This window comes from Dunckerocampus dactyliophorus, chromosome 17 (genome assembly GCF_027744805.1).
Source record: "Dunckerocampus dactyliophorus isolate RoL2022-P2 chromosome 17, RoL_Ddac_1.1, whole genome shotgun sequence".
Classification (NCBI taxonomy): Eukaryota; Metazoa; Chordata; class Actinopteri; order Syngnathiformes; family Syngnathidae; genus Dunckerocampus; species Dunckerocampus dactyliophorus.
In genome coordinates this window covers 2410384-2431985 of record NC_072835.1, presented here as the reverse complement: position 1 = coordinate 2431985, position 21602 = coordinate 2410384, and the positions used below count along the sequence as shown (strand labels likewise).

Below are 21602 nucleotides of genomic sequence, written 5' to 3'. Positions count from 1 at the left end.
TGAAGCTTGAAGCAGTCATTCCTCAACATAAACTTCCTCAACATGCGCTTTTAGACACTAAAAATAAAAAAAAAAGAAAAAAAAGAAAGATACTTGTCGTGCACGTGGGCGCAGTTCGCTTAGCATTGCCACTGTTAGTCTTGTCATGTGACTCAAGGCTGGGCAGTAAAGAACATAAAATATATTTATTATTATTTGATTTTATGGCAATGTTTAATTAGAATTTATATGCAGACCTGATCAAAATCTTAAGATCAGTTGAAGCATCAAACACGGGACATTGAAAGGTGGAAAGAAGTTTTATTTTTTGATGGGGAAAAAATGAAAAACCTTAATGGTCCAGATGGCTTCCAACGTTCCTGGCATGACAAGGAGATCCCACCTGAGATGTTTTCTACCCGGCACAGTGGAGGGGGGTCCATCATGGTCTGGGGGGCTTTTTCATTCAGTGGAACACTGGAGCTTCAGGTGGTGCAGGGTCGTCAAACGGATGCAGATGTTGCAGCGGGCATCCCTCATGACTGAGGGCCCTGGTCTGTGTGGTACCAGCTGGGTTCTTCAACAGGACAACGCTGCAGTTCACAATGCTGGCTTGACCAAGGACTTCTTCAGGGAGAATAACATCACTCTTTTGGACCATCCTGCATGTTCCCCTCATTTAAATCCCATAGAGAACATTTGGGGATGGATGGCAAGAGAAGTTTATAAAAATGGCCATCAGTTCCAGACAGTTGATGCCCTTGGTGAAGCCATCTTCACCACTTATAATAAACTATTACAATAAAATATAATAATAATAATAATAATAATAATAATAATAATAATAATAAGGCATGTCCAATAATATCGTCCCACTGATATTGGCCCGATATTAGCATTAAAAATGTGATATTGGTATACATGGTAGAGTTTTTCCCGATAATGAAAACCAATATTTTTAAAAAAAATGCTGTGCAGATGAACATTCTAATGTTCACATGGCCAGGATGACACCACATACAGTGCAAGCTCACCTCCTTTGCGCTTTCCGCAGGCTCGTGTTCCTTGCCGCTCTGACTGTACTGAAGTGCCGGCTAGCTCCTCACATTAGCATCCGGGATGCTAGCTGTTAGCCATTCAGTGAAGCACAAAGAAGCTGCACTCCATGAAGGTCTTCATGGAGTTCTTGCCACATCGTCGATCTTGATCGGTAGTGAATTCACGTTTCCCATGACAATAGAAGGCACCAAAGGTACCACTACTTTGCTAGCCGCTTTCATCGTAGCCCTGGCTCTGCTGCTGCCTCTATCAATTGGTAGACCGGGGATCACACCGATGCCGGACGTCGCTCTCATGGCACATAAAAATGAGCTTGAATAAACAAACAGAGCTGCTTGAAAGGCAGCCACTCGTGGCTGCAATGTTAAAAACAACAAAGAACTCTTTGTGTGAATCTGTTATGTCTTATTTTCTCTTATTATGTCTATTATTTTGGTTAATAAGAGTGTAAAGGGGATTATAGGGGTGTTATTTCATGTCTAGAGGGCTGTAATACTGTTAAAAAACATTTTTAGAAGGTTGTAAACAGGTTTTCTGTGCATGACAATATTCAATGTATAAATAAGGAATCCTACTTCACTTGTAACGGTCGGGTCTGGAATCGTTGAACTACACTATAAATATGAAACTACATGACACATCTTCCACCAGGCAAAATCTTAATTTTTACTGACAAAAAATGATGCTGCGCACATAGCAAATATCTGTTTTTTTTGTTTTTTTAAATATCTGTTTTGTTGTGGATATAACTTGAGCCTTTAGTTTATTTCTAGGGAGCAGATACTGGTGTGAGTTGTGGCCGACAGCAGCTCCTGTGTTGTTATTTTTTAAAAAAAATTTAAAAAGCTCCCAAAAAACCCTACAAAAGAAAAACAACAGATGATCTTTATCTGCTCCTGGTGTGTGCAGGTGGTGGTGATGAAGCGCTCCCTGGGAGTGGGCTACGCCGCCGTGGACAACCCCATCTTCTACAAGCCCAACACGGCCATGTTGCTGGGCGACGCCAAGAAGACGTGCGATGCCTTGCACAGCAAGGTCCGCGAAGTCCAGTAACCTTCGCCACAAATAAGACAGTGGTCGTCTTTGTGATGACACCACATCTTACAGTAATAGAAAACAAACGGCAGCGTTTGTCCTTACTGTACACATGTTTGTGTGCTCACTTATTTGGTTTCATGAAGGAAGATATTATTATTATTATTATTATTATTATTATTAACCTACAACACAACACATACTATAGAAAAGTACAGTAGATTACCTTCCATGCTCTAATTATAGCCCCGAAAATCACAAAGCCTCCGTTGGAAGACCTTACATGTACATATGACTCGGAGTGCATGAGAAAGTGACTTTCATGCCAACATTTCAAATCACATGCAGAGCTAGATAAATAAGAATAAATTTAAAAAAAAAGAAAAGAAATAAAATAATTACAGGGGGTTGCCTACAGCCACAGCTGTCATGGAGCTGTGATTGTTGGCGTTAATTGGAGCATTTACCGTAATGAGGATGTTAGTTGTGTAAAATGACTTCTTTTTGTTTTTGTTTTGTTTTTTTTAGGAGGAGCACTAGATAATGAACTTTCATAGAACATAGGAGCCTTTTCCTGTTTGTGTTGTTTTTTTTGTTTTGTTTTTACCACATGCTGCATTCTCTCCCATTCATGATAAGCTGAGTGTGAGGAAACATAGCAATACAGTCAAGTAGAGTAGAGCACACGCGCTTAGGAAGTGTAGGCGTAGTCCCTTGATGGCCTGCTCAGACTAACAAGTCCACATGTACACACATAAAAAAAAAAAAAAAAAGTACAAAGACATAAAAAGTCTGTGTCCACATGTCCTGGCGCGCAAACACGTTTTGGCCAATCAGAGGCCGGAAGAAGCGACGTCAGCCGACTTGGACACTGCCGTTGCTCAGCTTCCCTCTATCGTTTTTTAAAAAAATACATTCATTCGTAAATCATCGCTGTTTCATGGTTGAATACGACAAATTCTTCATGTTTTAAAAATATACCTGTATATGCATTTTTAAGCAAATTTTATGGGGTTTAAGTCACACCAGCCAAAAATGCACAATGAAGAGGAAAAAAACATATGTACGTCAGACTGGATCATAAGTCGCATTTTTGGGCGTGAATTAATTTGATAAAATAAGAGACCAAGAACAGACATTTCATCTTGAAAGGCAATTTATAGTAGTAACAATAAAATGGAGAACAACAGGCGTCTGTTAACGTGAATAGGTGGTATGTTACCGTAACATTAACACTTATTCACACAACTAAAGCCTAAACAACATAACATGACTGGTTAACTTGCAGCTGGTAATCTGCAGAATGTGATTTTCGTTTCGGGGGTGTCTGTGTGCCGTCTTTTCTAAGTTGATGTTTACGTTGTACATTTTCAGTGGTACGGGACTGATAGGATTAGCAGATACTGGCACACGAGCCTAGAGCGCAGTCTCGCGGCTGTCAGTAGGGGGAAAAAAACAGATACATAAGTCGCTCCGGAGTACAAGTCGCAGGACCAACCAAACCATGGAGAAAAAAATGTGACGTATAGTCCGGAAAACACAGTAATTTTGGCCTAAATCAGTGGTGTCCAAAGCTGTTTTTTATTCACAGCATATTCTGAAAATATCATTGAGCAAGAAAAAGCAAAAATGAAAAAATCAGCAGTAATTTTACAAGAATAAAGTCAAAGCATTACAAGAAAAAAAGTTGTCATCGAACGAGAAAAAGTTGCAATTTTACAAGAATAACGTAATTATGAGGGGAAAATAACGTCGGATTAGTAGCATAAGGCATATGAAATATTAAAGAGATGTTTTTTTTTGTTTTGAAGTTGTAATCTTATGAAAAACAAAAATCAACGAATAAAGTTGTTACTTTTGAAAAATGAGTTTGCAGGAAAATGCTTGGATGTCAATATTATGGGAATAAAATCAGAATTATAGAACATTTACAAGAAGAGCAAAGTTGGACAATTTAAAAAAAACACTCATTTTAAGAGGAAATTTAAAAAATTAGGTTTACAGGAAGTGTAAAGCTGGACAATAAAAAAACAGCATAATGGGGGTGGGAGAAACATTATTTTATGAAAAAAAAGGGGAAAAAATGTTAGATTTTAACAAGAAAAAAATTGTGATTTTACAAGATTAAACTCCTAATATTAGGAGGAAAAATAAAGTAACTTTAGTAGCATAGAGTTGAAACATTAAAGAAAAAGTTCCAAAAGGATGAGAAACAAACAAAAGTTGTCAGTTTTGGAAAACTGGGTTGTGGAAAAAGTTCTACTGTGAGGAGAATAAAGTCAAAATATGAAGAGAAAACAGTCGTATTCTAACAAGAACAAAATTGCAATTTTACAAGAATAAACAAAAATATTAGGAGAAAATGGAATGTAATTTTAGTAGCACAGACTTGGAATATTTAAGAAAAAATACATTTTTTCCCAATATTATGAGAAACAAACAAAATAAAGTTGTAATTTAGCTTTTAACTTTTAAACATTTCCGATGAAAATTGAAATATTTGGCATAAATAACAGCAGCAAAAACTGAAGGGGGGGGGGGGGGGGGGGAACAGCAAAGAGTGAAGTTGATATTAATAATTAATAATTAATAATAGGCTTTTCCACCTAATGTGACAAAGCTGAGATGAACTCGCTAGCAAATCTTCACAAAATATCAACGTGGAAAAGTTGCATCCTTTCGTTTTTCCACTATGTGGCCCCCGCTGGAGGAAAAACCTTTGGACATCTCTGGCCTAAAAGAAGCGTATTCAAGCATTAAACATGACGAAATGAAGTAAAATAGAACTATAAGGTGTTCAGAAGTGGCATTCAAAGATGTAGTGTTCTACTATGTGACCATAGGGCTGTTATTTCATGTCTAGAGGGCTCTAATCATGTTAAAAGGGAGTATTTAGAAGGCTGTACGCAGGCTTTCCATTCTCTAATTACCAAAATATTGCGTTTATTAATGAGGAATCCTACTTCACTCATTACGGCCCGGTCTGGAATCGATTAACCGCCATAAACGAGCGATGCAAAGTCTTCATTTTTGACAAAAAATGTTTTACACATAGGAAATATGCATTTAAAAACTAAAATCTCTGAGTTAATGTGGACGTAACCTTAGCCGCTAGTGCTGCCACGTCTGTAAAAAATATAAAAACCAACAGGTGATCTTTCTCCAGCTCTTTTTGTGTCTTATCCAAACGTTTGTGTCCTTTTGCTTTGTTGCCTTTTGCTGAAATGTTGATGAACGACTTAGAAGTAGAGATGATGATGATGATGATGATGGTGATGATTTCCGATCAGTCAAAGGGTCCTGGAAGACCACCTGCTGATGTGTACTCATATTCCAGCCTCTTCCTCATCCTCTACCTCACCGCACCACCGACCAATAGCCTTCCTCCGTTGGAAAGCCATCCGACCAATCGCTCGTCATTTCCGTGCTCTTTTTCTTTTTCCTTTATTTTGAAACTTGTGGATTTCTGTTGTGATCACCTGACCTCAGTTTGCTGCTGTCGTGTAAAAAGGATAAAGGTTACACACGATTACAATATTTGGAGCGTTTTGGTGTGCGCGTGCGCGCGTGCGTGCGTGCGTGCGTGTGTGTGTGTGTGTGTGTGTGTACATTCTGCCCCCCCCCCCCTTCAGGAAAGTATTTTTGTGAAAGCGCCAACACTTGTACCACCTTTTCATGCAGCGTGCTGGGCCAGTGGAACGCTATGGAAATGTACTGTGAGTGTTCTTTTCCACTTTTGTTGACCATGTGCAGCCTCGTCCCTCATAAGAAGAATAAAAACCTGGATTTACACTACATTGGCTGGTGGGGGGGTTCCTCTTATTTTACCCATTTATCACCACACAGATGCAGCACACTCTAAATTTTGGCTTTGGGTTCATTTCATTTCATTTTTTCACCCTTTTTTTTTTTTTTTACAATTTTAAATATAAACAGTCTTTTAAAAACTAAATTTTTTTAATGGAATTTTAATTAATAAAAATAAATATATTTGTTGTAATATATAGTTTAATACATATAATTTTAAAAATATAAAATTTGTAAATTTAAAAATTAAAAAAAATTACAATTTTGAATGTTAGAGCTTTGATAAAAAAAATCAAATTAAAAATTTTTAAGGATTTACATGTATACATACGTATTTAAAATTTTTTAGGTTTTTATGAATTTTTGCACTTTTACATTTAATATAATTGCAGTTTGTTTTAATTTAAATTTTTATTTTTTTTACATTTTTTTTGTTTAATTTCTGTTTACAATTTTTTTATGTTATTTTTAATAAAAGATATAATATAAACAATATAGTATATAATAATTTTAATTATATGTAAATTATATTTTACATTTAAAAATTGAAAAAAATGAGTTTTCAAATTTTATATTGTACATTTTTTAAATTTTTGTTTACAATTTTTACATTACATTTTTTAATGAATAAAAAATACAATATAAATACACTAAATAATATATAGTATATATAATTTTTTAAAAATTGTCAAGTTAAAATGTTTTCTAAAAAGTAAAAAAAAAATACATTTTAAAGTGTTTATTGCTTATTCTATTTTATTTCTTTTATGCATTTTATTTTATCGCATTAAAAATTTATGTTAATTATTTTTTTAATATTGTTTTATTCTCATACTATTTTACGTTTTTTTTAATTCATTTGATTTTTTTTTCCTAAATAAAAGTGATATAATTATAGATTAAAAAAGAAATATGTGCATTTGATGAAGTAAGTGTATTTATTCAAAGGTACAATTTGTAGATATGCAGTATTTATACATGAATGTACAGTATATTTGATCTCTCATAGGATAACAACTATATAATGTATACGTCCAACATATGAATACGTTTCCTGTACTACAGTATATTAAGAGTATTATTTGTTGTGTACAGCATATTTACTGCATATATTTGTCCTCTTCAGTGTGCGAGGCACAAAGGGATGGCATGAGTCTGGCATGGGGGTTGCGTTCCTGCCTGAAATGTAAACAGCGGTTTGTGTGACATGTTCACCTGCCGGCCGCACTTGATTGCCATTCATCATCAGCGGGGAGGCGGCTGGAGGCGCTGAGATTGCAGAGATGAGACGGCGGATAGATTGATGATGGCATGCGTGTGCGCCATGAGGGCGGCTTCATCCCGTAACAAGTAGCACTCAGGCGGCCGCCTCTTATCTTCCCCCGGCTGAACGTCGTCTGAGGGCAACTGTCACTCCCCGGGTGAGATGCGGCGATTAGGGGAGCGTGTGTTGCTTGTGTGTGCAGGCGGGGATGCTCTCACACGTTATCTGAAGGCTCTGGTGGTGAAGCATTGTGGCCGTTGGATGGATAACCCGCACGTCTCGCCCACAATCAGCCTCCGTGCTGCTTTAAGTACGCTAGGTGTTGAGTTTCGTGCACTTTCTGCAATCAGCAGTGTGCACTCTGACCAGAACGAGGCAGTAAATGAACTGGGAAGACGTTAGGGATACACCAGGGTTGTCCAAACCTCTTCTCAGTGAGAACTTTGATATTTTGTGTAGCTATGCCAACAGGTTATATATATATATATATATATATTTTTTATTTTTTTTTTTTTAAACCTGCGTTTATTATTAGGCAAGGCTAGGCAAGTTTATGTCTAGAGCACAATTCGTACACCAGTTAATTCAAAGTGCTTTACAGCAAAGAATGGTAAAATCATTCTAACATTCATTGCATAAAATTCCATAAATCATTCCAATATCACAGAATATTACAACCTAAAAAGGAAGAGCATATTTTTTCTTTAATATTTCAACTAGGCTACTAAAATAACATTATTTTTCTTCATAATATTACGAGGTTATTCATATTATTCTCGTAAAAATGCAACTTTTTGTTTGAATATTTTGACTTTATTCTAAAAGGTTTTTCATTTCTATTTCTGTTTTCATTTGGCTGTTTTTTTTTCCAACTATTTCGACTTTTTCTTCTTGTAAATGTTCTAATGTCTCATTTCGTGACGTTATTCCCATGATATTATTTTGACTTAGTTTTCCAAAAATGAAAACTTTATTTGTTGTTTTGTTTGTTTTTCATAATATTCAGACTTTTTTTAAACCCTCTTTCTTCAATATTTCAACTTTATACTGCTAGAATGAGGTTATTTTTTATTTTCATAAAATTATGACCTTTTCTTGTTAGAGTACAACTGCTTTCTCTTCATATTTTGACTGTTTTTACTGGGTTTTTTTTGTTTTCTTTGTAGCTTTTTTGTGAAATCCTATTTTTAGAATGTGCCTCAAATGGCTGCCAGGCCGCACTTTAGACACCCCGTGGAAGAGTTTTCATCCACATCCACGTCCTTCAGGCTTGCTAGAAACACACAGCAATAATCCTCTTGATCTTGCAGGGAGGGGTTGGGGGGGGGGGGGAGTCCCTGTCAACAAATGAGTGGGAAAACAGGATTTCATCTGCGTACCTTTCAGCAGGGATGACTTCATGCACACATGCTGATGCTGGATGGAAATAAATAAATACAGCATGTCTGGAGGGGGCGTGCCAGGGATTTTGTTGCAAATCTGGGTAAAAATGCAGATATCGATCACCACGGAATGAAAACCGACTTGTGTCATTACACATGAGCCACAGCATAGCTTGCTAGCTAACAAAGACTGAAAAAGAACTTCTATTTTCTCCGTTTTGCTTGTTTTGAGTTCCTCATCCCGTCACAGATCGTGACGCACACGCTGCAGTTACAGTCCTGACGTCTTGTTTAATGCCTCATCCCCTTCCAAAACAAAGCTTTTTTCCCTCAAATATATATCACTTTTTCTTCAAAAATTACAAACATTTTTCACCGCAAAACATGGCTTTATCCTCAAAAATGAGCATATTTTCAGAAAAAAGATGAATTAGAAAAAGCTATGTTTTTTGTAGTGGGGGAATATTGTTGGAAAAAAAAGTTGAATGTTCAATTTTTTGGAGGAAAAAAGCTGTGTTTTTTGTGGGGTTTAGGAATAAAAAAATCAGAAAAAATGTGCGACTTCCTTTCTCAAAAATATGTCACTTTTTCTTCAAAAACTTTTTTTTTAGATTCAATTTTTCTTTTAAAAAGCTGTGGTTTTTTTGTGTTGGTGGGGGGTGGTTAGAACATTTGCAGAAAAAAAATAACGTATATTTTGGAGAATAAAGCTGTGTTTTTTTATGGGAGGAAGTAGTGGTATACCTTTTTTTTAAAACATGTTACTTCCCCTTGTAAAACACAGCTGGTTTTTCCTCAAAAATATATCACTTTTTCTTCAAATACAGTCAAACCTGCCACCTGTATATAATGGCCACCTGCCTATAGCGGCCACTGACAAATCCTCCGCTGAAAATTTACATGTTATGACCCTGTTTATAGCAGTCACCTGTCTAACACGACCAGCGGCCACCCATTTTGTCTCCCTTGGTCAATATCTGACCGCATATAGCGGCCAAAATGCCGACTCAAGCAGAAGCTTCATGCACGAAAAAGTTTCGTTTTTTAATCAATGAAGCCGTCGTGTGTAGACTTTAATTACTGAGTCCTAGCTCAGTCACAATCATTCACAAGATCCACACAAACTGTCAGTTGTTCCACATAAAAAAGCCGTCTTCTTTGGAGCTTGTTGCAGACAGTGACACCGTTTATTTCCTGGTGTGAGACAATGTGCACTGGTCAATACTGTAATGCCACTTGTTGTGGGGAAGGAGAGACTCACGTCGCCAATACACTTAAATGGCTTTATTAACAGCGGTTTATTAACGTAGTAGTTCTTTACAACTTTTATCCGCAGTCCCACAGTGCCCTCTACTGGTCAACATGTAACAGTATAATTATATGTACCTGCAAACACAACAAGCTTCTAATCACAGACATGTTAATATGTGCATGCACACATTCAAAATGGCTGCCGACCTGTCTATAACGGCCACCTGCCTATAGCGACCACTTTTGCCGTTTCCCTTTAGTGGCCGCTATTGACAGGTTTGACTGTATTACAAACTTTTTTTCTCAAAATATTCAAATATATTCCCCCAAATAACACTTCCTTTTCCTCAAAATATGTTACTTTTTAAAAGATTTAAAATTAAAAAAGAAGTACTACACAGTACGACGACAGTATGCGAGTAAAGTCAAAATATTATGGCCATAAAGTCATAATATTCCAAAAAAAACCCCAGAAGAAATTGAAAAACCTGCCGTAATTTTACAAAAACAAAGTCACAATTTTAAAAGAAAAAGTCGTATTTTAATGAGAAAAGAGTAGCAATTTCATGAAAATAAACTCACAATATAATGAGGGGAAAATGAAGTCATTTTAGTAGTGTAGAGTTAAATTATTAAAGAAAAATTACTTCATTTTTTTTCAGCAGTAATATTATGGGGAATAAATAAAACAAAAGTCCAAATATTATGAGAAGATAATTTATAAAGATTAGTTACAAAGAAAGAAATATTTGGAAATATTTGGATTTTTTTTTTTAAACAAAAAACTGAAAAAAAGAGCAAGGTCAATAGTGTTTTTTTTCAAGTACACTTGGTAGATAAATAGATGATGACATCTTTTATGTAGCATAGCGACAGCACAACTGACAACTCCTCCATCCAAAAGACATACTGCAAAGATTAAACACATTAGTGCCATCTATGGGCATTGAAGAGTAACAACATGACAAATTATGTAACAGATAGATAGATGGATAGATAGATAGATACTTTCATGTCTAAAATGTCTAAAACAATATTGTGGGTCACCAAAATGTGTTCATTCCATGACATCAGACATGTGATGTTACACATATTGGTATCGGTTGATAATGGCATCAGACATTGACAGTTGGAAGATGTGGGCATATTGGTTATCGGCAAAAAAAGCGAATATCGGACATCCCAAAATATTATCCTCTTTTACTTACATAACAAAATGATATTCTTGAAATATATTTTAACTTGTTAGCATATCTACATGTGTTGCTTTACAAAATCTGAAAGTGGCAAAGTTGCATCCTTTCATTTTTCACTATGTGGCCCTCCCTGGAAGAAAAACCTTTGGACACCCTTGCACTGAGTTCCTAACTCATTAAAGAAGGCTATGTTTATGAAATATGATGACTCCTTATTTGGTTTGGTTCAATTTCGTGGCAAGAAAAAGCCATGAAAGCTAAAGCGTGTTTGGAAGAGCAGCTTTGAAATGATGAATCCAGCTCATCCCCACCCAGAGTGAGGCCTCTGGGATCCGTTGCACTTTTCCGAAAGACATTTGCGCTGCGACAGCGGGAGATAAATGTACAATCACTAACGCGGCCAGCCAACAACACAAATGACCTTTTTACTGTTCAATTTCATGGCTGCTTAGGGTCAACTAGCATAAACATTGCGGCAGCGAGTCTTTCAAGGCAGCTTTTATTGTCCAGCTGCTCCTCAAGCCCTGGATGTAAATTGTTGAGAGATTTGGATGGAAGGAAAGAAGAGGGGCCTACATGTGTCTATCTGTGTGCCTTTTAGGGCAGAATGCCTCTTCAAAACACAGGCATCACACCGTTTTAGGGAAACAAAATGTTTATTGAAACATCCTCCAAGGCCACTTAGCAACACTTTGTTATTGTCATGTGCTCACGCTGGAAATATGGCGGCCAAAATAGAAAAGCCATGCTTGAGCAAAAGAACTGGTAGGAAAGTACCTGTAGAGTTCTGCAAATTATGGAGGACTCTTGGCACATTCTTACACAGGAAACAAGTTGCTGGGCCTCAGGATCCAACTCATAGTCTGTAGGATTCAGCTGGCTAAAGAGTCTGTAGGATTCAACAGGTTAAACGGTCCATAGGATCCAACAGTTTCAAAATCAGTAGGGTATAACTGTTAGAATTGCCATAGCATCCAACTGTTAAGGGTCCCTAGGATCCAACGGGTTAGATGATCCGTAGGATCCAACAGTTAAAAGATCCGTATGATCCAAGAGTTTCAAAATCAGTGGGGTATAACTGTTAGAAGCACCATAGCATCCAACAGTTAGGGTTCTGTAGGATCCAACAGGTTAGACGGTCCGTGGGATCTCACAGTTCATGGATCAGTAGGTAGCCAACAGGTTCAAGTGTCAGTAGGATCCAACCGTTTCAAAATCAGTAGGATTCAACTATTAGAATATTCCACAGAATCCATATTCGATTCTATTTCTAATTTTCCTATTATAATTTCTAATAGGAACAGTTAATAGATCAGTAGGTAGCCAACAGGCCGAGGAGTCACTAGGATCCAACTTTTATAATATTTGTAGGATCCAAGAGTTTCAAAATCAGAAGGGTTTAACTGTTAGAAGCTACACCGGAGCCATAAGTTAAAGGGCCCGCAGGATCCAACTCGTTATAGCTTTAGTAGCATCCAACTGTTGACAATTCAAGGATTAGTATGAGTAAACTAGTTAGAGGGTCCATAGGATCCAAAGGTTAAAGAGTTCGTAGGATCCAACTGTTAAAGAGTCCGTAAGATCCACCAGTTCAAGGATCAGTTTGATCCAAATGTTAGAGGATCTATAGGATCCAACTGTTAAAGGGTCTGTATGATTCAACAGTTAAAGGATCAGTAGAAGCCAACAGGTTTAAGTGTCAGTCAGATCCAACTGTTAAAGTATCCATAGGATGCAACAGTTTCAAAATCAGTAGGATTCAACTGCTAGAAGCTCCATAGGATCCAACTGTTAAGGGTCCGTAGGATCCGACTCGTTATAGCTTTAGTAGTATCCCACTGTTAAAGGGTCCGCAGGATCCTCTGGTTCAAGGATCAGTATGGTCCAACTGTTACAGGGTGCATAGGATCCAAAGGTTAAAGGGTCAGTAGGATTCAACAGTTAATGGATCAGTAGGTAGCAGACAGCTTTAAGTGTCAGTAGGATCCAATTTAAAATATCTGTAGGATCCAACAGTTTCAAAATCAATAGGACTTAACTGTTTGAAGCTCCATAGCATCCAACTGTTAAGGGTTTGTAGGATCCAATGGCTTAAAGGGTCCTTACAAACCAACTGTTAAAGGCTCCGTAGCATCCAATAGTTGAAGGTTCAGTGTGATCCCACTATTAGAAAGGTTAAAGCCTCCATAAGATCCAAATCGTTACAACTTCAGTAGGATCCAACAGTTAAGGGTCTCTGGATCCATATATAGTTTAGCTGACTTAGGTTTTTGTCTTTTTCAGTGTTCTGTGGTTCACCAAATGTTTTCCTTCAAAACCTTTTATGGACCTAATTGTGGACTGTGGATTAATTGTAATCCTACAGGTTTTAGAATAAGGACCACATCTGCAACAAGTCAGCCCAGGGCAGCTCACCCTTTCTCAAGTAAGAACCACTGCTAGACCTTTTTAGAAACCTAATACTACTGAGGCTGATACGTTTCACCTTGTTTGTGGCTGAGGGTTGGTAGGTTAAACCAGTTACCCTGATTTCTGGTGCCACTAAAAGAAATATCTGTGTTCAGTGAAGTCATAGAATCATTGTAGTCCTCACTTGAAAATGAAAACAACAAAAAGCTCTTCAGGGACGTCAAAGACGGGAAGAAAAAGTGCCATCCCGGTGTCTCAGGCGATGAAAGGCAGTTGTGGACGGATGTTAGCGGCCGTCAATGGGTGTCAGGTATCAGCTGGATGACCTCTTTGGTGTCAAGGGGCCCTCATCAGCGCCACACAAAGGAAGGGGCTGACAATGAAGGAGGGATGGAGTTTCAGAGGCCAAACATCCTATCTCTCCCAGTGCTATTCTCCATCTCCCTCGCTCAATTTCTGTCTCTTCCTCGCTGTTTGTCAAACTACAAAGGCAGAAACACCTGAGCCCTCCATTCAAGCACCACTATGTCATGGAATGCGTGTGTGTGTCTGATGTGTGTGTGTGTTTGGTGCAAAAAAGCGGCAGCCTTCATACCTGCTTGGCCGTACCTTCCTGATAGTCTTTGAACGCACCGAAGCTGTATGGTGGTGCATTCAGTGCTTGTAGGAAATGTGCTGACAGCCTCTTAGCAGGTCTGGAAATGAGTGTGTTTGTGTTTGAGAGATGAGAGCGACGTGTTGGTGCATACTGTACACACTGTACTGTACGTGCATGCATGCTCTTCCTACAGCGTCAGTAGGATTTACATTTGTGAAAACTTTGTAGTTTTTAGTATATTTGCAGAACATTTTTAATTTTTTTTTTAAAAGACAAAGGCTGTGTTTTTAGGCGGGACATTTTAATATTTTTAAATATTTTTTTAATTTATTTTTTACTTTATTTTTTAAGAAAAAAAAAGTTGTGTTTTGGGGGAAGTAGCCATTTTTTTTAATTTAATTTTATTTATTTATTTATTTTTTTAGAAAAATGGTTATGCAACAATCTGGATACATATTAAAGATGATATTACCATGACAACAAGGAAGATGGAGGATACAACCCACAAAGAACCATGCAGTTAGAAGGATTACATTCAATAACATTTGACTTTTGATACCATCGATGCATCAACAAAGTACTACAGTTAGGAACTCATGCATCTACGCTCAATAACACTCATGGTACAACACCAAAGACGGCAGGAAGTGGATCCGGATATCAACTATTATTACAATCTATTATTTGTTTTATTGTTTTTTTTATTTTATTTTAAAAAGACAGTAATGATAATATTAGCAATTAATGTGATACGGAGAGGGGGTAGGATTAAATAAGCTCTGCTTCTTTCTTCTCCTTTTCGCACATGTGGAATTGTGAATTGTAACATGAAGCATTCAATGTAAACTGCATGCATGTTTGAAAAACATTCAACCATAACCATAATACAAAGAAAAAAAAGGAATTGAAATTTTTGTGGTTTGGGGGGAAATGACCATCTTTTTATTATTTTTGCAAAAAATATATTTTTAGGAGAAAAAAGGTTATGTTGGGGGGGGGTGGAGTAACAATCTTTTACATTTATTTTTTTTTTAGAAAAATGATTATTTAAGTGAATAAAAATTACAACACAAAGAAACGTTTTTTAAAGTTGTGTTTTGGGGGAAATTAGCATACTTAAAGTTTAATAAAAAAAATACATAAATATAAGGAGGGATTAGGATATTTTTTAAAAAAGTTGTGTTTTTAGGAGAAAAAAAGCTGTATTAGGTTAGGGGAAAAAGTAGATGTATACTAAAAAGATATATTTAAAAAAGAAATGCTACTCCCTCCTCCAAAACACAGGTTTTTCTCAAAAATATATCTTTTTCCTCTAAAAATTCTAATATTCTCCCCCCAAAACGTTGCTTTTTCCTCAAAAATGTAGTACATCTTTCTCTGAAAGGAAATTCCTGTGCTGCATGTGAGTAAAGGTGCATGTGTGTGTATGTGCTTATCGCCTGCGCTTGTGCTGTTGATGTTGATGGTGGCGCAGGTGGAAGCTTGAAAGTGCTGGCGAGGCCCACATGGTCACCCGGTGCTTATCAGTCAGGTGTGGCTGCAGCGCAAACGCGCGCTTGTTGTGGTTTGCGTGTGCGTTTCAAGTGGGCGTCTCGGGGAGGCACAATGGGCATGTCGTGCCACCGAGGAGAAGTTGAAGAGGAAGATTTCCTGCTGGAATGTCAGGAACCACAACAAAGAGCCGCCTCTGTTATCACAAAGAGGATCCATGGCGCTTATTTATTGTGAGTGGATGCGCCCACAGGTGTGCCCTGCGCGTGTGAAATGAAACCCAATGAGGAAGATACATGGAAGTACTGGATGTGTTTTACATTACCATTACTACTGCTTTGTTGTATATTCAATATACAATATATTTCAATGCAAATTCACTTCAGATGGATTTGGAAAGGCTTCCCTACACGTTGTAAATGATGTAGAAAGAAAGAAAAGACGATGGAGGGAAAGCCCTGGTGAGTGCGAGCGTGTGATGAGTCATCCATGAGGATTCAAAGTCATCAAAGATGAGTCATCCATGAGTCATTCAAAAGCACATTGAGGAGTTTTCTGTGCAATTGATGTGTTTTGGCAGCGAGGACACACGCTGCTGCTCACTGGCCGTCTGCCAACACAACACTCCAGAATAGCAAATATTCCCAATTCAACCTCCTGGGCCTGCCTGCCTATGACTGCCCAAGGCTGCCTATGACTGCCTAAGACTGCCTATGACTGCTTGTGACTGCCTATGACTGCCTATGACTGCCTGTGACTGCCTATGACTGCCTAAGACTGCCTATGACTGCCTATGACTGCCTGTGACTGCCTATGACTGCCTATGACTGCCTATGTCTGCCTATGACTGCCTATGACTGCCTATGACTTCCTATGACTGCCTATGACTGCTTGTGACTGCCTATGACTGCCTATGACTGCCTGTGACTGCCTATGACTGCCTATGACTGCTTATGTCTGCTTGTGACTGCCTATGACTGCCTATGACTGCCTGTGACTGCCTATGACTGCCTATGACTGCCTATGTCTGCCTATGAGTGCCTATGACTGCCTAAGACTGCCTATGTCTGCCTATGACTGCCTATGACTGCCTATGACTGCCTATGTCTGCCTATGACTGCCTATGACTGCCTATCTTTGTGTTATTTATTGTTTGTTGTCAACATTTCGGCTTTTTTCTCAGTGTGCCTTTTGCTCTATTTTTACCATTTTTGCTGTTTTTTTAAATGTTATTTTGTTTCTGCAGTGATGCAATGACAAATTAGCCACGGCCCACAGATGGTCCCCGGCCGCACTTTGGACACCGCTACTTGGTGAGTGAAGCGATGGCGGTTGAGGGGAGAAGGGCTGCAGGGTTACAACAGTCAGGCCTAATGAGCAGCGTTTTTTGTAGTGGCGCACATCTGTGGAGTTATACAGCATTGGTGCCTTCATCTTGAGGTAGCAAAGGTTGATTTTGAGCCACAACTTTCGCGTGAGCAGGCTCATCGCTGCGTGCTGACACTCACTCTCTCTCCTTGCCGCTCAACCTGTGAGCACGAGGCGAGCCGGTGTGTGTGTGCGCCCTGATGGTACCTCCGGTCAGGTTTTGGGGACTTGGCTTGCCTGGAGAGCAGCAAGGCAAGCGTACGGGCGTGTACGGTCAAAATGCGTGCCTGTTGGTCATTCTCCGGGATGGGGGGGGGGGGGGCAAAGTCCCAAAGCTCGATGGGTTGCTGAGCCCTGTACTACAGTATACTCGTTCATAACGTACTGCACAACACCAGTCCATACACTCCTACACTACGACTCCGTGACCGAACATTTATTTTGAAATGGAAAGTGTGTCAGAGAGTCTGATGAGCTTTTCCGTGCGCCAGTAGCAGTAGTAGCAGTACTTTATTAATCCCACAGCAGGGAAATTCACTTGTTACAGCAGCAAGCAAGCAAGATACACAAGTAAAGAATGCATAGTGACATAGTGAATACAAAATGGTTCAGGTGTTGTAGAGCCTGACAGCGGTCGGTATGAAGGACCTGCGGAACCTCTCCTTCTTACACCGTAGGTGTAACAGTCTGCTGCTGAAGGAGCTGCCCAGGGAAACAACAGTGTCATGTAGAGGGTGAGAGGTGTTGTCCATGATGGACGTCAGCTTAGCCAACATCCTTCTCTCCCCCACTTCCTCCACGGAGTCCAGAGGACCGTCCAGGACAGAGCTCGCTCTCCTGATCAGCCTATTGATCCTGCTCCTGTCCCTGTCCGTGCTGCCCCCTCTCCAGCAGCCCACAGCATAGAAGATGGCTGAGGCCACCACAGAGTCATAAAAGGTCCGTAAAAGAGTCCTGCACACACCAAAGGACCTCAGTCTCCTCAGCAGGTGGAGGCGACTCTGGCCCTTCTTGTAGAGGGCGTGGGTGTTGACGGACCAGTCCAGCTTGTTGTTAAGGTGAACACCCAGGAATTTGTAGCTGTCTACCAACTCTATGTCCGCTCCCTGGATGTTCACCGATGTGAAGTGAGATGTTTTCCTCTGGAAGTTAATGATCATCTCCTTTGTCTTGCTGGTGTTGAGTTGCAGCTGGTTAAGCTCACTCCAGCTGACAAAGTCCCTGATGACCGTCCTGTATTCCAGATCATTCCCCTCTGAAACACAACCCACAATGGCTGTGTCGTCGGAGAACTTCTGGGTGTGACACTGTGTGGAGTTGTGTGTGAAGTCCGAGGTGTAGAGGGTGAAGAGGAAAGGGGAGAGCACCGTACCCTGAGGGGCACCTGTGCTGCAGAGTACCATGTCAGACACACAGTGACGGAGCCTCACATACTGTGGTCTGTTGGTGAGGTAGTCTATAACCCATGCAGTCAGGTGTTGGTCTACTCCCACACTCTCCATCTTCACTCTGAGTAGTGACGGCTGGATGGTGTTGAAGGCACTGGAGAAGTCAAAAAACATGACACTCACAGCGCTCCCGCTGTCCTCCAGGTGTAGTAGTGATCTGTGCAGCAGGTAGATCACTGCGTCGTCCACTCCTATCCCAGGCCGGTAAGCAAACTGCAGGGGGTCCAGCTGAGTGCCCACCAGGGGTCGCAGGTGCTGCAGGATAATCCTCTCCATGGTCTTCATCAGGTGAGAGGTCAAGGCAACAGGCCTGAAGTGGTTAGGCTCCTTGGGACGTGGTGTCTTTGGTATTGGGACCACACAGGAGGTCTTCCACAGGGCCGGGACTTTCTCCAGGCTCAGGCTGAGATTGAACAAGTGCCTGAGAACTCCACAGAGCTGGTCAGCACAGTCCTTGATGATTCTTGGGCTGATGCCGTCCGGTCCCGGGGCCTTCCTTGCCTTGATTTTCTTTAGTTGACTTCTCACCTGATCATCAGTTATGGAGAGGGGGGTAGAGGATGGCTGGGATGTGGATGTGGGGGTGAAGAGTGGTGAGTGGGTAGGGGATGGAGGGGGGCAGACTCAAATCTGTTGAAAAACAGATTGAGCTCATCTGCCCAGATTTTGTCCCCACTGGCTTGGCAGTAGAAGCATAAGTGTGAGCGTCTGTGCCGTCAGTGGTGTTTGATGCACATAAGGTGATGAGACTGTGTTGCTGTTGCCATGGAGACGTAAAGCAGTGATGTTCATGTGTATTCTCTGGACACTTTTATCAATGTTGATATTATCCCAAACTAAACACTAAAGTGCTGCAATGGAAAAACATTCATTACCCCACCCCTCTACCACACCCCCCCACACAGACCCTCACCGTTTCCACCCGCCCAGATGGACACCCAAAACACCCGAGAGGGAAAAGTGTCCAACTACACCTTTTTTTAAAATCACTTTAACATCTTTATTCTTCCACCTGCCTTATCACAACACCCAACCTCGCCCCCCACACCCCCATCCTGGACGTCTTCCTCCTCAGCCCCGTGGCCCATCACCATCACCATCTTTCCCTGCCTTGTACATCCATTAGTTACTGTTATCTTCACGTCAACATCCCCCTCAAATATTTACAGTAAGAGCCGAGGACGAGATGATTCACCTTTTGTTAACACAATCCTGCCCTCCCTCCCCAAAAGAAGTAACTCCCAAAAAACATCCACATGACTGATGCAGCCCAAGTGTCTCCAAAACATTGCTTGCTACGCTCGCCGGACACGCATCAGCCCGTAAATCACCAAGCTGGGGTGTGGAGAGAGCATCTCCTTTTTACCCGCATAGATCATCTTTTCAAAAAAAAAAGTCCCTTTTTCTTTTTTTTTTTACAAAAAAGTGAAAAGTAACAAAGGGCGGTTTAGCATTTAAAAAAAAAAGAAAGAACATTTTTCTCATTTAAAACTGAAATCTTTGTTACTGATTATTGCGTCTTATAAAACCCTTACAAAGGTGCTCCGATCGATCGGCCACCGATCAGTATTGGCCCATTTCCGTCAAAAAGCATGGTATCGGCTTATGCCGATACTTTATCAGGGTGCTCACATCCGCCGATTGGCTCCGCCCCCATTGTAACACCCAGCCTATGGCAACGGTCTCTCGCCCACTTTCCCTTCACAAAGCCAAAACAAGCATGGCTGCCGTGTTGTCAGATGTCTGAAGGTCTACCCGATTGTAAAAAGTTTGGGAACCACTGATCTATGTGATCGATATCGGCCGAGTTCACTCCTGGATGATAGGTATCGGCAGCATAAAATCCTGATCGAAGCATCCCTTGTTTTGAGAAAAAAGTTGTGTTTTTGGGGGGAAAAAGGCTGCTGACGTCTTTCTTGTCCTTCTTTATCCTCCTCCATCGTCAACCTCCTGCCGTATTTGTTTTAGTGCAGTCGTGATGCTTTTGGGAAGGCACGCGTACTGTGAGTACGCAACACAAAGACACAACGGGAGCAGGAGACACCGTAACACAAGCTGGTGTTGCAACAACACGATGAAGTTCAGCGCTATTTCACAGCTTTTAGAAAGCTGATCACAAAAATCATTATAAAAAAAAGAAAAAAAGCTGATGTTAGCGAGTTTGTCACTTGCTGCCTTAATTGAACACAGCCTTTGACTTATTGCCCAGCAAGTCAGCAAAGCATCCCGGACTTGTACATGTTACGTGTTTGTGGGCAATGTTAAGTGTTCCAGGAATCAAAGCGAGACAGGGGGTGGGTGTGGGGGCAGACGGGGGGCTCTAGAGCGAGGGAGAGCGATCTAAAGTACCCGAACTATGCCTTGAAGGAGCAAACATGTCCCGTCCAATGTCAGCACACACACACAACCACATAACCTGTGACCCAAGGCTGAACTCCACAAAAAGGAGCAAAAAGAGCATCCAGATGCATTTAATGCAACACGGGACTTGCATTAAAAAGACCCATGCAAAGACACTGTAAGGCCGCGTCGCAATAAACACGGGCATTTCTAAAAATGCTAGTTTTTTCTTTGAGATCTGGTGTATGAAGATGATTGCTGAGGATAATTCTGAGTATCTTTTTCAAAATGACTCCTCTATGCCACAGAAAGAACCATGTTAGCTTTGAGTTATGCTGATGCGCGTATTACCTTATTTTTTCAATAAAAATACGGCTCTAAATTTGTAGAAATTTTTTTTTTACTCTTGAATGACAGTTTGGCCTCTGCGTCCCTGCACATTTACGGTCTTTACATTTTTCAAAAGGCAGTGATGAATTTTTTTGTAAAATTTACTGACTTAAGAATGGGAAAATACTACAAAAATGCTGCTCTTTCATTCTTAACATTTTTATTTTTTTTAAATGTATTTATTATTAAAATTACAAATTCTAAATTTCTCATTTTTGTAGACGCATCTTTTTTTAAATGTAACTGTATAGCTTGTGTGACTTAAGAATGGTAAAATACTACTAAAAAATGCCAAAATAGATACTTTTTATTTTAAAAAATGTATTTGAATTATTAACTCCTTCAATCCCAGCCATTTTTCAAAAGACAAGCCCTTCGGTAGCGGCCGTTTTAGACGATTTTGACTGATCTTTTAAGGCACACAGAATATTGTGTTCTATGGTTATAGAAACATGGAAGCTACCAAAAGAAAGATTAGACTGCCGTCTTTCATCAGAAAAAAAAGTTTGTTTCTACCTTTTTTCATTCTTTAGTAATCAGCAGTAGAACAGAGGTGAGTTTCAGGAAAATATCAGTTCCTGACTA

The 21602-nt window shown here is 39.8% G+C and overlaps 1 protein-coding gene across 1 annotated transcript in view; it reads left to right on the top strand.

The window, feature by feature from the left end:
- nnt (nicotinamide nucleotide transhydrogenase) overlaps positions 1–5870 on the top strand; it is a 60979-nt gene extending 55109 nt beyond the window's left edge. The window contains exon 22 of the mRNA XM_054757198.1: positions 1948–5870. Coding sequence (XP_054613173.1) covers positions 1948–2091 — 144 coding nt within the window. The 3' untranslated portion in view covers positions 2092–5870. The remainder of the gene's footprint in view (positions 1–1947) is intronic.
- Positions 5871–21602: the final 15732 nt, after the last annotated feature.